The 13,068-nt window shown below is 43.4% G+C and overlaps 1 protein-coding gene across 1 annotated transcript in view; it reads right to left on the bottom strand.

The window, feature by feature from the left end:
• Positions 1 to 13,068, bottom strand: part of CAMK1D (calcium/calmodulin dependent protein kinase ID) — a 230,049-nt gene that overhangs the window by 43,268 nt on the left and 173,713 nt on the right. Inside the window, exon 4 of the mRNA XM_056846793.1 lies at positions 1,151 to 1,289. Within this exon, the coding sequence (XP_056702771.1) occupies positions 1,151 to 1,289 (139 nt within the window). The remainder of the gene's footprint in view (positions 1 to 1,150; positions 1,290 to 13,068) is intronic.

Genomic DNA, 13,068 nt, shown 5'->3' with positions numbered 1-13,068 from the left:
CGACTCAAAACGAACCCAGTTTTGCAATCAAGGAGCCAAGCCGTTATCCCTGGCTCGTCTTAATTGCTTAATTTCCTTGAGGTAGAGAATCTGGAGATAGAATGGCTCTCATTGGCTGAGCTGCCCAGATCTTGAAAAGGCAGGGCAGATAGACCTATCCAGTGATGGCAGTAGAGTCTGAATCGACCAATCACCAGGGGGAGGGGGCGTTGCTGATCTTGAAAAGGCAGGGCAGATAGACCTATCCAGTGATGGCAGTATAGTCTGAATCAACCAATCACCAGGGGGAGGGGGCGTTGCTGAATGACCAGGAAGCATGTCTCTCTCACATTTTCTGTTTTCACGGAGGGATCAGCACTTAGTTTCAGCACAGATCAACAAAGGTAATGTGTACAGATTCTCCCCCAGCCCGGGTTCATTTAATCCTGGCTGGAACGGGGAGGAAACTGGGCAGAAACTGGAGTAAATGGCCGTGCGTTTTTGCCCAAAAGCTCTGCTCACGACCTGAGTTCGATCCCGACGGAAGTCGGTTTCAGGTAGCCGGCTCAAGGTTGACTCAGCCTTCCATCCTTCCGAGGTCGGACAAATGAGTACCCAGCTTGCTGGGGGTAAAGGGAAGATGACTGGGGAAGGCAACGGCAAACCACCCCACAAACAAAGTCTGCCTAGAAAACGTCGGGATGTGACGTCTCCCCATGGGTCAGGAATGACCCGGTGCTTGCACAGGGGACCTTTACCTTTACCTTTTAGGAGCTTCCCAAAAAAATCCCCATAAATGGGCCTGAATTTTTCTGGTAAACCCGGAAATAAACCAAATACCCATATTTACCGGTATGGGTATTCGCCTTATTTCAGGTTTACCAAAAAAACATCAGGGCCAATAAACCTGAACTTTCATGAATTTTTTTTTGCACAGCTCTAGCGTGCATGACTGAGGGAGAACACCTGTATCACACAAAGAGCTTCACTACACATTGTAGGGGATCATGAGAACTGGACACATTATTGGTAGCAGCTCTGAATCTTCTAACACCGGGTACTGCCATGATAATCCTATGGATGTCCCCAAATTATAAAGCATCATACACTATTGTTCCATTTGTTTCTGACGGTATAATGTACGCATGTTTTAATAAATGAGAAACAGTACCTTCAGATCTCTGTGAACAATGCCCATCCTGTGGAGATAGTACACAGCGTCCAAGACCTGCCGTATCAGGGTGCTCGCATCTTTTTCAGTGTAAAATCCTTTCTCCACAATGCGGTCAAACAGCTCCCCTCCTGACACTCTGAAAGACACCAAGGTCACAGCAATGTTAATACACAGGAACAACTCCCCAGAAAGCAGTGGATTAGAAACAAATTTTTATTTATACATTTATAAATATGTTTAAAATATATTTATATATTTATTCATACACATCAGTTTTATTTTCATGGACTGAATTATTTTCCAGTTATTTTTGCTTAGCAATTTTTCAATAGCTTTCACACTTTTTTTCTAGTTGCTTGTCAGCACATTGGGCTGTCAGGGCAGCTACATTTCCTCAAAAGCATAGACCATGCACTCAAATTTATCATGGTTTATGTTAAAGATAATTAGTAAACAATGGAAATAAAGTCACAGCTTTTCACCAGGAAGATTTGCAAGGTACTCCCCCTCTAATATTCACTTAGCAACTTCCGAACATGAAATATGTTTGAAATCAACTGCTTCTATCAGTTTGCCAGCGATACCACTAATAAAAAGTCAGCTACCCTTCATAACGCATATGCCTGTGTGGTATTCAGTAAGCATTTAGATAAGGTAAGAAAGGAAACAGGCTCGTTGAATTTCCCCTGCCTCATTTTTCTTTTTCCTCATGCCTCCTCCTCCGTCTTTCTATTTCAGACCAACTCCCCACCCCACCCCCCATACCTGGAGAGAGCTTGCAAAACAGCAGAAGAAAATCAACCCATGAAAAGGGCAGGAGCAAATCAACCCACAGCCCAGATCTTCATCATTCAGCCTAGTCTCAGCCTGTTTCCTTAGAATGCACTTCCCACAGCACAACCGTTAAAGGCTAAGGTTGTTTGCTCAGTCATTCTCCAGCTGGCTGCTGCCACAAAGAGGTCTATAACTCAAAAAGGACTATTGAGTTTAACCAGTCAGTGTGCCACTTACGATGAAATGTGACTTTTTTGGATGCCCTGTTGGAAGCAATATGCTGTAGATTTCCATAACTGTCTTAAATAAAGAATGGGGCATTTAAAAACCTTGCAGTGAGAGCACACTCCCTGAGACAAAAAGAAGGAAAAGACCTTATTGAACTTAGGAGGCTCTAAAACTGTCAAAGGAAGAAATGTAATTACCCCAGAAGATTAAATAAAAGATTTCTGTGTTTCAAATGGGAAAAGGATATTAAAAAGACAACATTCATCATATAGGTCTTTCGCAAGCTGGGCCGCTTGGCATGCAAAAATAACAATTGAAGCTTACTCTGAAAAAACAGCCTTTGTCAAGGGAATATAACGGACAACCAGAGTTACTAAGGCTACCAGGCTGGCCGCTTTTCATTTTAAGGAGAGCAGGAAATTCCGTCAATCACTCTAAGCAAATATTCACCTGACTAAGGTAAGAAGTCACTTCCTGAGAAAGTGAGAATGGTAGCCAGTAGAATTAATGCTTTGTCCATACACACATTATATCAGTTTTATACTGCATTCATTGTCACAGCTTTCCCTAAAAGACCATGAGACAACTGAAAAGTTGGCAGGGCCCTGGGAATTCCATAGAGAATCCCAGATCTTTTTTTTAAATTACAGTTCCAAGAGTTTCTTGATGGAAAGTTATGACACTCAACCTGATGAACATGCCTGGTACATACAATTCATGTGTCTTGAAGCCACTACCAAATAAACGAATGTGAGGATCCTCCCTCGCTGGCCCCACCTGCCAGCCCTCCACCATCATGTTGCCCCTGGGAGGTTTCCCCAGCCCTCAGACTGGGTCAGGGAAGGGGCTGAGTTCACCCTTGGTCATCCTGGCTGGACTGCCTCCCCAACTGGAAGCTTTTCCAGCCAACTTCCTTCCTGGCCTTTAGGGGAGCTTCCCATGTAAAGTCATGTCGCCACCCCCTCCCAATCACCCCAGACCCAATCTCCAGGTGAGAGTGGGTGCTAGCCCACCCACCCCCTTCTCCTGCCACCAGCCGCCCATTTAGCAGCCTGTCTGACTCGGGGTTAGGGATAGCCTGCTCCTCTAAGTCCCACTCCCACCTGGCCATGTCCACCATCTCTGGTGGTGCTGGCCAGTGTCTGCTTATGTTGGGAGCACTGCGGCAGCTGCTGCACTTTCCAATGGGGATGGATTTTGCCTTAGACTGACGCTGTGCTTCCTTGGCCAGTGCCAGTCAGTGACATCATCCCTGTTGCTCTGCCACTGTGCTGCTTGCCGCTCCTGGCTGGGTTTGACTTGGCTTTCCTCCCAGACTCCTCTAATGGCATCTTCCCGGGCACTGGCCAGCTGCTCTCCAGTGTGTCCAGCCCTGCAACAGGATGGTAAGTGCCTGTTTCACTCCTCCTTGCCTCCAATTTTGCCATCTTGGGCACCTCCTTTCTCCCTGGGGCTGGCTGCACTGGGGCAGTAGAGTCCAGAGCTGATGCTAGCCCCAGACAACTAATAAGCAAATTAACAAAGCCATGAGGAATAACTGAATTAATCTCAAGGGGTAGTTGCAAATGCAACCACACAATGTAAAACATAGATGACAGCTTGATGGTATGGTTGCCAACTCTGGGTTGGAAAATCCCTGGAGATTTAGGGGTGGAGCCTGGGTAGGTGGAGTTTTAGAGGGGCCTCAGTGGCATATAACATCCTTCTCCATCCTACAAAGCAGCCATTTTCTCCAGGGGAACTGATCTCTGTATTTTGGAGATCAGTTGCAATTCCAGTAGATCTCCAGGCCCTACCTGGAGGTTGGCAACTTACTTGATGGTCATGTGTGTATAGGTTTCCCCAGAGACCCTGAGGCCAAGAACCTTAAGAAAGTAAGCTTCTGATGGCAACAAAACAAGGGTCATTTCTTTCTAGGTACACCCTGTGTATCCTACTCCCATTACAAGTCCAACTGACTACCAAACGATCCACAAAAAATGAGAGCTGAGCTGAAACAGCTTACACAACCTTGCTAGGCAGCATTCATTTCCTTCTTCTCCTCTATTAAAAATAAAAGAGTTTTGTTCCCATTGATATCTCTAAATAGTCAAATCTGATTGACTACATGCTGCTGGGACAATATCATAAATATGATTCCTGATTGGCTGGTATTGTAACTTCGGAGAATAGCCTCTTGTTATTTTTTTTTAAATGGTGCCAAAGGAAAAATAGAGAGAAGTAAAATAGTCTCACTCTGTGTGTTTCTTTTTGCTGGAAGCATTTTATGACCTTTGAAATACCCCCTCCCTTTTACCAACAAATATTTTGTGCAACCCTAAATTTTATCTACTAATAAACTAAAACTCTTTAAGCTGTAATTCCTTTATAACACTATGAAAACAGATTTATGTGCTCTTACTCTCTGTCTTTCTTTTCCTGTTTACTCTTCTAGTCTAGGAGAGAACAGCTTGCAAATATTTTCCATCAGCATTGCTTACATCTTCCTACTTAATTAAAAGCATTTTCCCCTCCCTGTTCCATAGATCTCTTCTAGTAAGCCTCAGTCTTGGTTTATGGCTTTTTTCCAAGGCACTTCATATAATTTTCACTCTCTTGAGAAGTGAATGGCAAAACAAAACTAGAAGCAGCAGCACCACATAGTGGGTATTCCCCAGGCAGTTTCCCCTTGTTGATCCGAAGCAGGAACATAAAAACAGTTAGCTAGCAGGCTATAAGGCAAATCTTTTTTGTCTGTGCAAGATTCTCTTGTGAACTTCCTGGATTGCTGGAGTATTTGCCAAGTTTTGTGAGAGGATGTTGCTTCACCTATCTGAAGTGGTGATACTGAGGGGGAAAGAATTAATCTGCATGATGAATAAGAGAAATAAACACAGACTACCACCTTCTGGAACGGTAGAATTCTCTGAAGTGCAATCAAGCTTATAGATTAATATTTATTTACAAAATTTATATCCTGCCTTTCTGCCCTCACAAGGATTACCAAGGGAAATTAACAAATTTAACAAATTAAAACATATATAATAAAATCACATTTTAAAACCATTTAACGCCCCCACCACACACGCACGTAAAACACGCATCATTAAAATAATTAAAAACAGAGCTAAAATACATACAAAGGCATTCAAACACTGTTCAGGAAGGAGGGATCTTTGAGGGAATGCCAAACAAAACAAAAAAAGTCTTCACCCACTGGCCAAAGATGGAAACAGAAGGAGACAGACAAATCTCCCTGGAGAGAGAGTGTCACAATTGGTGTCACAATTGAGGCCCTCTCCCAAGTTGCTACCCACCTGCTCTCAAAAGGTGAGGCACCTGAAGCAGGGCCTCCAAAGATGACCATAGTGATTGGGTGGGTTCCTAAGGGAGTTGGGTGGTCCTTCACGTACATGGGTCCCAAACGATAGAGGGCTTTGAAGGTCAACACCAACACCTTGAATTGTGCCTAGAAGCAAACTTGGTGCCAGTGTTGGAGCATAGAGCACATTGCAGTAATCAAATCTATAAATAACCAGGGCATGCACCACAGTAGCCTTATCTTTTCTGCCCCGGAAAAGCCACAGATGGCTAACCAGTTGAAGCTGGCAAAAGGCACCTGCTTATCCAGCAGTAGTACCGGGTCCAAGAGCACTTCCCGAGTATGGACCTGTTCCTGCAAGGGGAGCACAACTCCATCCAGAATGAGTGACACCTTGAATACTAGGCCAGACCTTCCACCCACCAGAAGCACTTCTATCTTGTGGGGATTAAAGCTTTAGTTTGTTAGCCTGCATCCAGTCCAAAACTGCATCCAGACACTGGTTCAGGGTTTCTACAGCCTCCCTGGGATCAGCAGGAAGCATGATATAGAGCTGGGTATCATCCGCATATTATTGACAACCCACCCCAAATCTCCAGAGGACCTCACCCAGTGGTTTCATGTAGATGTTAAATGGTATCGGGGACAAGATAGAACCTTGCCAGACCACACAGGTCAAAGGCCAAGGGGCTAAGCAACAGCCCCCCCAGAACTAACTTCTGAAACTTTCCCTCCAGGAAGGACCATAACTACCACACAATAGAGAGCCAGAGTGGTGTAGTGGTTAAGAAGGGTGGTTTGGAGTAATAGACTCTGATCTGGAGAACCGGTTTTGATTCCCCACTCCTCTACATGAGTGGCGGAGGCTAATCTGTTGAACTGCATTTGTTTCCCTGCTCCTGCACATAAAGCCAGCTGGGTGACCTTGGGCTAGTCATACTCTTTCAACCCCACCTACCTCACCGGGTGTCTGTTGTGGGGAGGGGAAGGGAAGGTGATGGTAAGCTGGTTTGATTCTTCCTTAAGTGGTAGAGGAAGTCGGCATATAAAAACCAACTCTTCTTACTCCTCCTCCTCCTCCTCCTCCTCCTCACAATCCCAGCCCAGATAGGCAGTCCAGAATGATACCATGATTGATGTTATCGAAAACCACTGAGAAGTCCAGGAGAATCAACAGAGTTGTACTCCTCCAGTTCATCTCCAGGTGCAGGTCATCCACCAGGGCAACCAAGGCTGTTTTAATCTCATAACCAAGTCTAAACACAGACTGGAAAGGATCTAAACAATTTGCCTCATCCGGGAAAGCTTGGAGTTGTCTACCCACCACCCATTCAATCACTTTGCTCAAGAATGGAACATTTGAGACGGGTCAATAATTACAGAGATCTCCTGGGTCAAAGGTAAGCTTCTTCAGAAGTGGATGTGCCACAGCCTATTTCAAGGCTGGGGAAACCTCCCCCTCTCTTAGGGAAGCATTAGCTACCTCTTGGAACCAGTCAGCTATCCCCTCCCTGGAAGATTTATGTAGTCAGGCAGGGCAAGGGTCATAAAAGCTCGTGGTAGCCCTCAAACTTCCAAGGATCTTGTCTAAATCCTCTGACTGAATAAACTGAAAAGTATTCTAAACAACTGGACAAGTCAGCACCCTGTCACTGCTACCATAGAATCCAATTTGTAACAGATGCGAGAGATCTTGTCTACAAAGTGCTGCACAAAACAGTCACAAGGGGCCACTGAGCAGTCTACTTCCTCCTGTAGGCCAGATCTCAAACAGGCCTCTGACCACCCAGAACAGATCTGCTGACCTACACTGTGTAGACACAATGGTGGTGGGAAAGTGTTGTTTCTTTGCCACCATCACTGCCACTTAGTATTCTTTAAAATGATTCTTTGCTTGTGTCTTATCAGATTCATCCTGAGTTTCCTCCACTATCGCTCTAGCAGTCTCCCTTGCCTTTTCATCACTCGCAACCCCTCAGTAAAACAATGGACTACCTGGGCTCTAACACTTGAGAAAGGGTGCCCGAATAAACTCAATCTACATCTCTGCAGCTTGGCTAATGTTGCAAGCAACGAGAATCTTATTTGTTTGTTTTATTTATACAATCTAAACCCCATGTTTCTGCCCTCACCAGGGCCAACAAGGCTGCTAGCAGATTAGAAACATAACAAAAGCACATTTTAAAACCTATTAAAACCAAACAAAAACACACTTCCAAACAAAAAAAAAAACCCGTCTAAAATATACATGCAAAAACATAAAAACAATTAAAACATAGGATAAGAAGGATGGATCACTGAGAGAACACCAAATGAAACAAAGAAGCCTTCACCCAGTGGCAGAAGATGGCAACAGAAGGAGACAGATGAGTCTCCCTGCAGAGAATCTTTGTTGTTGCTTACTTCATGAACATGTATTCTTAAGACAGAGAAGAAATGTATCTTAGTGAAAAATAACCTTTCAACTTGAAATGTAGAAACCTCTGTCATAGATTCTATGTATAACCTTTTCCAGTTGTCTGCTGTTCTCCGCTAATGATGAAAAGACAATCCCTACTGCGAATCGTGTCAACCAAGAAAGATACCTATCTGTATCTCTCTGTTGTTGCAAGATCAGTTTGTAGTCCTCCTTGTTTTCTGGATTGTCCAAACCAACCACATGAGTTTTAAAAAGATCTTGGGGTCGTCACAGCTTTTGGAACTAGCATTTGCTTCTGTTATTCATCCCATCATTGTGTTTGTTTCAATGGTTAACAGCTTTGAGAGCACAACTATAGATTCAGGCAGCCTGGCTCATACTGGGTAAGCCAATACCATGTTTTCTATATCATCAGTCACTATCACCACTTCATCCATCTGGAACTCCTCCCAGAACACCTATGTGACATCACTTCTTCTTTTCCTCCAAACTGCCATTCAGGACTCACCTCTTTGGTGAAATCTTTAGTGCTGCCTTTTTGTTAACCTTTGGTGAGGGCTTGAGATGGCAACTGAGGTGGTTATCATGATAGATGACCCCTGCTTAGAGCATGTGACTGAGTTGCTTCTCCTGAATTACTCAACAGTTTTCAAAACAACTGCCCATGGTACTCTTCTAGATTGCTTCTGTGGGTTACAAGTAGAAGGCACTGCTTTGCAGTGGTTCTTCTCTTTGAGTTCCAGAAGACCACTGCTCTTCCCAGGTATTATTCTGCAAGGCTCTGCAAATTACATTTATTAATTTACTTACAACATTTTATTCTGCCTCTCCAGCAAGCTCCTTGAGGCAGCTTACAATAAGTCATTATAAACAAAGCCAATGTCAGTAAAACATGCCACTAAAAAAGACATGTTTTTTCACAGACAGGTGTCATGTTTCCCCTTTCCTTTGGCATCAAGGATCTCAAAGAATCACTGTAAGAGGTCAGTATTGGTTTGACTGTAGGTGAATAAAGTGAAGCATAACTTGAACATAACAGAGATACGGTTGGTGAGTGGCACTACCTTTTGGATCTGAAGAATATTCCTGTTGATGGGCAGTCCTGGTGGAGTCAGAGCTACAGGCGGTTCTTGCTGAACTGCCCCAGTAATTGATTTGAAACTTCCAACAAGAACATTCCTCTTGATAGTGAGAGTGAAGTCCAAAAGGAAACCTTCCCGAGAAAAGGTCAGGAAGCAAGAAAACAAGAAAATGGCCTAACATGGTACCTTGGACAGCTCCCAAGCTGCACGGATCATTTGCTCTAACCTGTTCTTGAGCCTACCTGGGCCCTTATATTCACCACCAGCAGTCTGACTGCCTAACCTACACTGCAGTCCTATGCAGAGATACTCCAAGTGAAGCCCATTGAAGACATAGTAACTCTGCATAGGATTGCACAGCTAGGCTCCTTAAAAAATAGAGAGCCTTGAAGGGGTAGCCTCCTCGCCTGGATATTTGTACTCAATCACCATTCTCTTAATTCTAGCTGGTTCTGTCGTTCTGTCTGATAAGCAGAGGATGGGACTCACCAGGTCTTCAAAAGGTGAGGATAGTGGCTCCGTGAGGTATCCTCGAAGTGTTCTGGGTCAGAGGAATCCTGACTACTGGTCCTAGGTCAGTATACTTTCTAGCCCATGCCACTGGCCCACAGGGTCCCTTAGAACTCTGTGCCGTCTCTCCCTCTGAATTAGTGTCCTGGTCACTGCTTGAGGACAAAGTTATTGCAGAAGTCACATTCTCTCTTAAGGAACAGGCTCCATTTTGGGGGAGTGCTCCTGCATCCAGTGTTGGATCCTGCATGTCAGCCAGGAATGCATTTCTTCATATTCATTTGATTTGCCAGCTGCATCCTTTTCCTGGTAGGCAAGGCTTTTGACCACTGCCTTGCATGCTCTGGTAACTTCCGTCCATCCATCCATCCATCCACCCACCCACCCATCCACCCATCCATCCATCTTCTTTTACAGTTTGCACAGTAAGAACAGTAATAGTAATACAACAGTAATAAATTGTCAAATTATTTCATGCACAATATTTTTGCCATCTTTAAAAGGTACTATGCTCTACTGTTGGCACACCAAGCAATATAGAAGAGTACATGGCTGACATGAATCCTTTTTGAGTGCCTCCAATGTAAATCAGCTTTTGAAAATGAGTTCATTCCATATTGCATTGGTTAACTGTGTCCCACAAATTGCTAAAATGATGCATCTGTATAAGCTGAGACCACTTGGCTCCTGCATTCTTTTATACAATTTCCTTATAAGAAAAACAATTGCCATTATTGATAATATCTGTGAGTCTCATACGGTGAGAATTAATCCTGATTGTCCAAACAGTTGTAATTTTGAAGGCTTCCTTATAGATAAATGATTATAATAACAACAACATGTGAGGAGTCTAAAATTATTTCAGTGTTTCCCAGAACTTGACAACTCCTATTAAAGGATTACCACACATCAAACAATCCTTTTTTATAATCGGTTATCTTTATTAATATCACAGAGTATGTGCTAGTGGTATTTGACTGCCTTCCTGTCCAATAACGAATTTATTAAGTAAACAGTAGAATATTGGAATAATGTATAAGATCTATAAGAGGTAAGGTACATAGCATAAAATGAATTTATTAAGCAAATAGTAAAATTAATGTATAAGGTGAACAAGATGTATAAGATGTAAGGTGAAACATACTCCCTGAAGGAGTTAAAACTGTGTGAATGTAAGTGTATTTCTTTGTTTGGTTTCTTTTCAAGAAAAATGTTAATAAAATATCTTTTTTTAAAAAAGAAATTACGTTGAGCACACATTCTAATTACCTGCATTGCTAGATCCAAGCATATTTCTACATCATTCACACTCAGAATGCAAATATTTGCACTTTCTTTAAGAGCAAATCTGTCATTAATCTGTCTGTGAAATATATTGGAAAAATAAACATTGTGAATATTTTCCCCTGTTGATATTGCAATTTGGCCCAATTGACCCCCAAAACATTATTAGGCAGTGATTTTTGTGGTAATGTAATAGAAAGCTGGCCAACTAAGAAAAAACACACAGAGAGAAATTCTGCAAAGCTACTTCTATAATTTGCCAGCCCAAAACCTTCTTTTGCCTGAAATTTCAAGGCACTTAAAATGCCTCTATGATGTTTGAGAATAGACTGAAGCCCAGAAGCAAAAATCAGGATATGCAGGGCCCTTGGGCTAAGAAATACAGGCCCAAGGATAAAATAAGAACTTCTGGCCTCAGGCCATTTTGGATTATTAGACACTTTCCAAAATATGTTGAACCAAATACATTCTTTTGTAAGGAAAACATTTTGCTGAAGACTTTTGTTATTCGTTTGCCTGAATAAGAGATATTACACACTTTGCATGCTAGCCATAATTGCTGCACTTACACCAGAAGTTCACACAGTAATGAGTGAGCTCTCTTCTCAATCTAGTTCCAGAATAGTTTCAGCTATTATTAATTATTTAATTTCTGAGCCAACTTGTTTAATTCTTTCCCCACGAAACCCTGTTACACCCTTCCTTTTCTCTAAAATGTACGCAGCTTCTCTACAATGGAAAAGTGAGTGTCTGCATTCAGGCACCTATTTTTCATTCCTCCCCACACCCTCCAGAGTTTGAGAATTGGATGAAGCCATGATAGGAATAATAAAATCCTAGAACTGGAAGGGGCCTTATAGGAAATATTAATCCAATTCCCACTTACAGTACAATCTTAAGCAGAGTTAATGGGTTTAAAAGACACTAACTTTGCATAGGATTCCACTACCAATGAAATACATTATCTGGGTATAAGCAGTTACCGGCAGTTCAACATGATGTACATATCAATACATGTTCTTAATATTTTTAGTTAACCACTTTGTAACTCATCAGTTTATTATCATCATTATCCTCTTGGTCAGGCTAGCCTGGCCCATGGAGAAATAAAATGATAGACTTATCATCATTATCTAATTTAGGAAGTGATCTTGGTATCTCATATATTTGTGTGCTATTGGCAGTTCCAACTGAGCAATCCTGAAAGGGGGGGGGCAGAGCTTCTCAAAAGCCAGTGTGACCCCTGAGCCAGCATAAATGCCACTAGCACTGGCCAAAATGGCACAAACACCAGCGCAAGGGGAATCACGCTGGCATAGGGGCACTGGCATAGCAGCATAAGGCTTGGGCGCTGGTGCTGCCTCGCTGGCAGCATTTTTTCAGTATAAATGCTTGAGCCAGCATCTAGGGGGTGTTCCCGGGGCATTCCGGGGGCAGAGCTGATTAATGTTCCCTAAGCCCTATCGGCCTATTGGGGCATTCTCTAAGCACTATCGGCCTGGGAACGCCCCTTTTTTTGCAGGAACAGAGTTATGCCTGCAAAACTTGTGGCATAGCCTGTGAAACTCTATGGACAAGCTTCATGGGGCTTGGGGGGAAATTGATTTCCCCCCCCCTCGCTGCTGCAAGCCACTAAGAAGAAGAAGAGTTGGTTTTTATATGCTGACTTTCTCTACCACTTAAGGAAAAATCAAACCGGCTTACAATCACCATCCTTCCCCCTCCCCACAACAGACCCCCTGTGAAGTAGGTGGGGCTGAGAGACTATGACTAGCCCAAGGTCACCCAGCTGGCTTCATGTGCAGATGTGGGGAAACAAATCCAGTTCAGCAGATTAGCCTCCGCTGCTCATGTGGAGGAGTGGGGGAATCAAACCCAGTTCTCCAGATCAGAGTCCACCGCTCCAAACCACTGCTTTTAACCACTACACCACACTGCAGGTAGCGCTGCTGCACCATCCCCGGGCACCTCATAAGTACACCCCCCTTCAGGATTGGGCTGCTTGTGTATCAGTGCCATACTAAGCAGCATTGCGCCCTTCTAGGTCCACCGACTTCAATGGACTTAGGAGGGTGTAAGTCTGCTTAGTATTGCACTGTATATTCTGGATGTTTTACAGCAATATCACAGGTCCAAGAACATCCAAAGATGCTTGCTGGCTATGCACACCTGCCAGTGCATGGCAAGGCCCAGGAGCATTACTCAGACACATGGGGCAAGAGCTTGAGTGACTTGTGATTCAAAATCAGAGAAATGACTTGGGCATGGGAATAGGGGGATAGGATGATTCATGAAGTGTTTGTAGAGATTTCCTGAA

Source organism: Euleptes europaea, chromosome 3 (genome assembly GCF_029931775.1).
Source record: "Euleptes europaea isolate rEulEur1 chromosome 3, rEulEur1.hap1, whole genome shotgun sequence".
Taxonomy (NCBI): domain Eukaryota; kingdom Metazoa; phylum Chordata; class Lepidosauria; order Squamata; family Sphaerodactylidae; genus Euleptes; species Euleptes europaea.
This window is presented reverse-complemented; position numbering and strand designations above follow the sequence as displayed.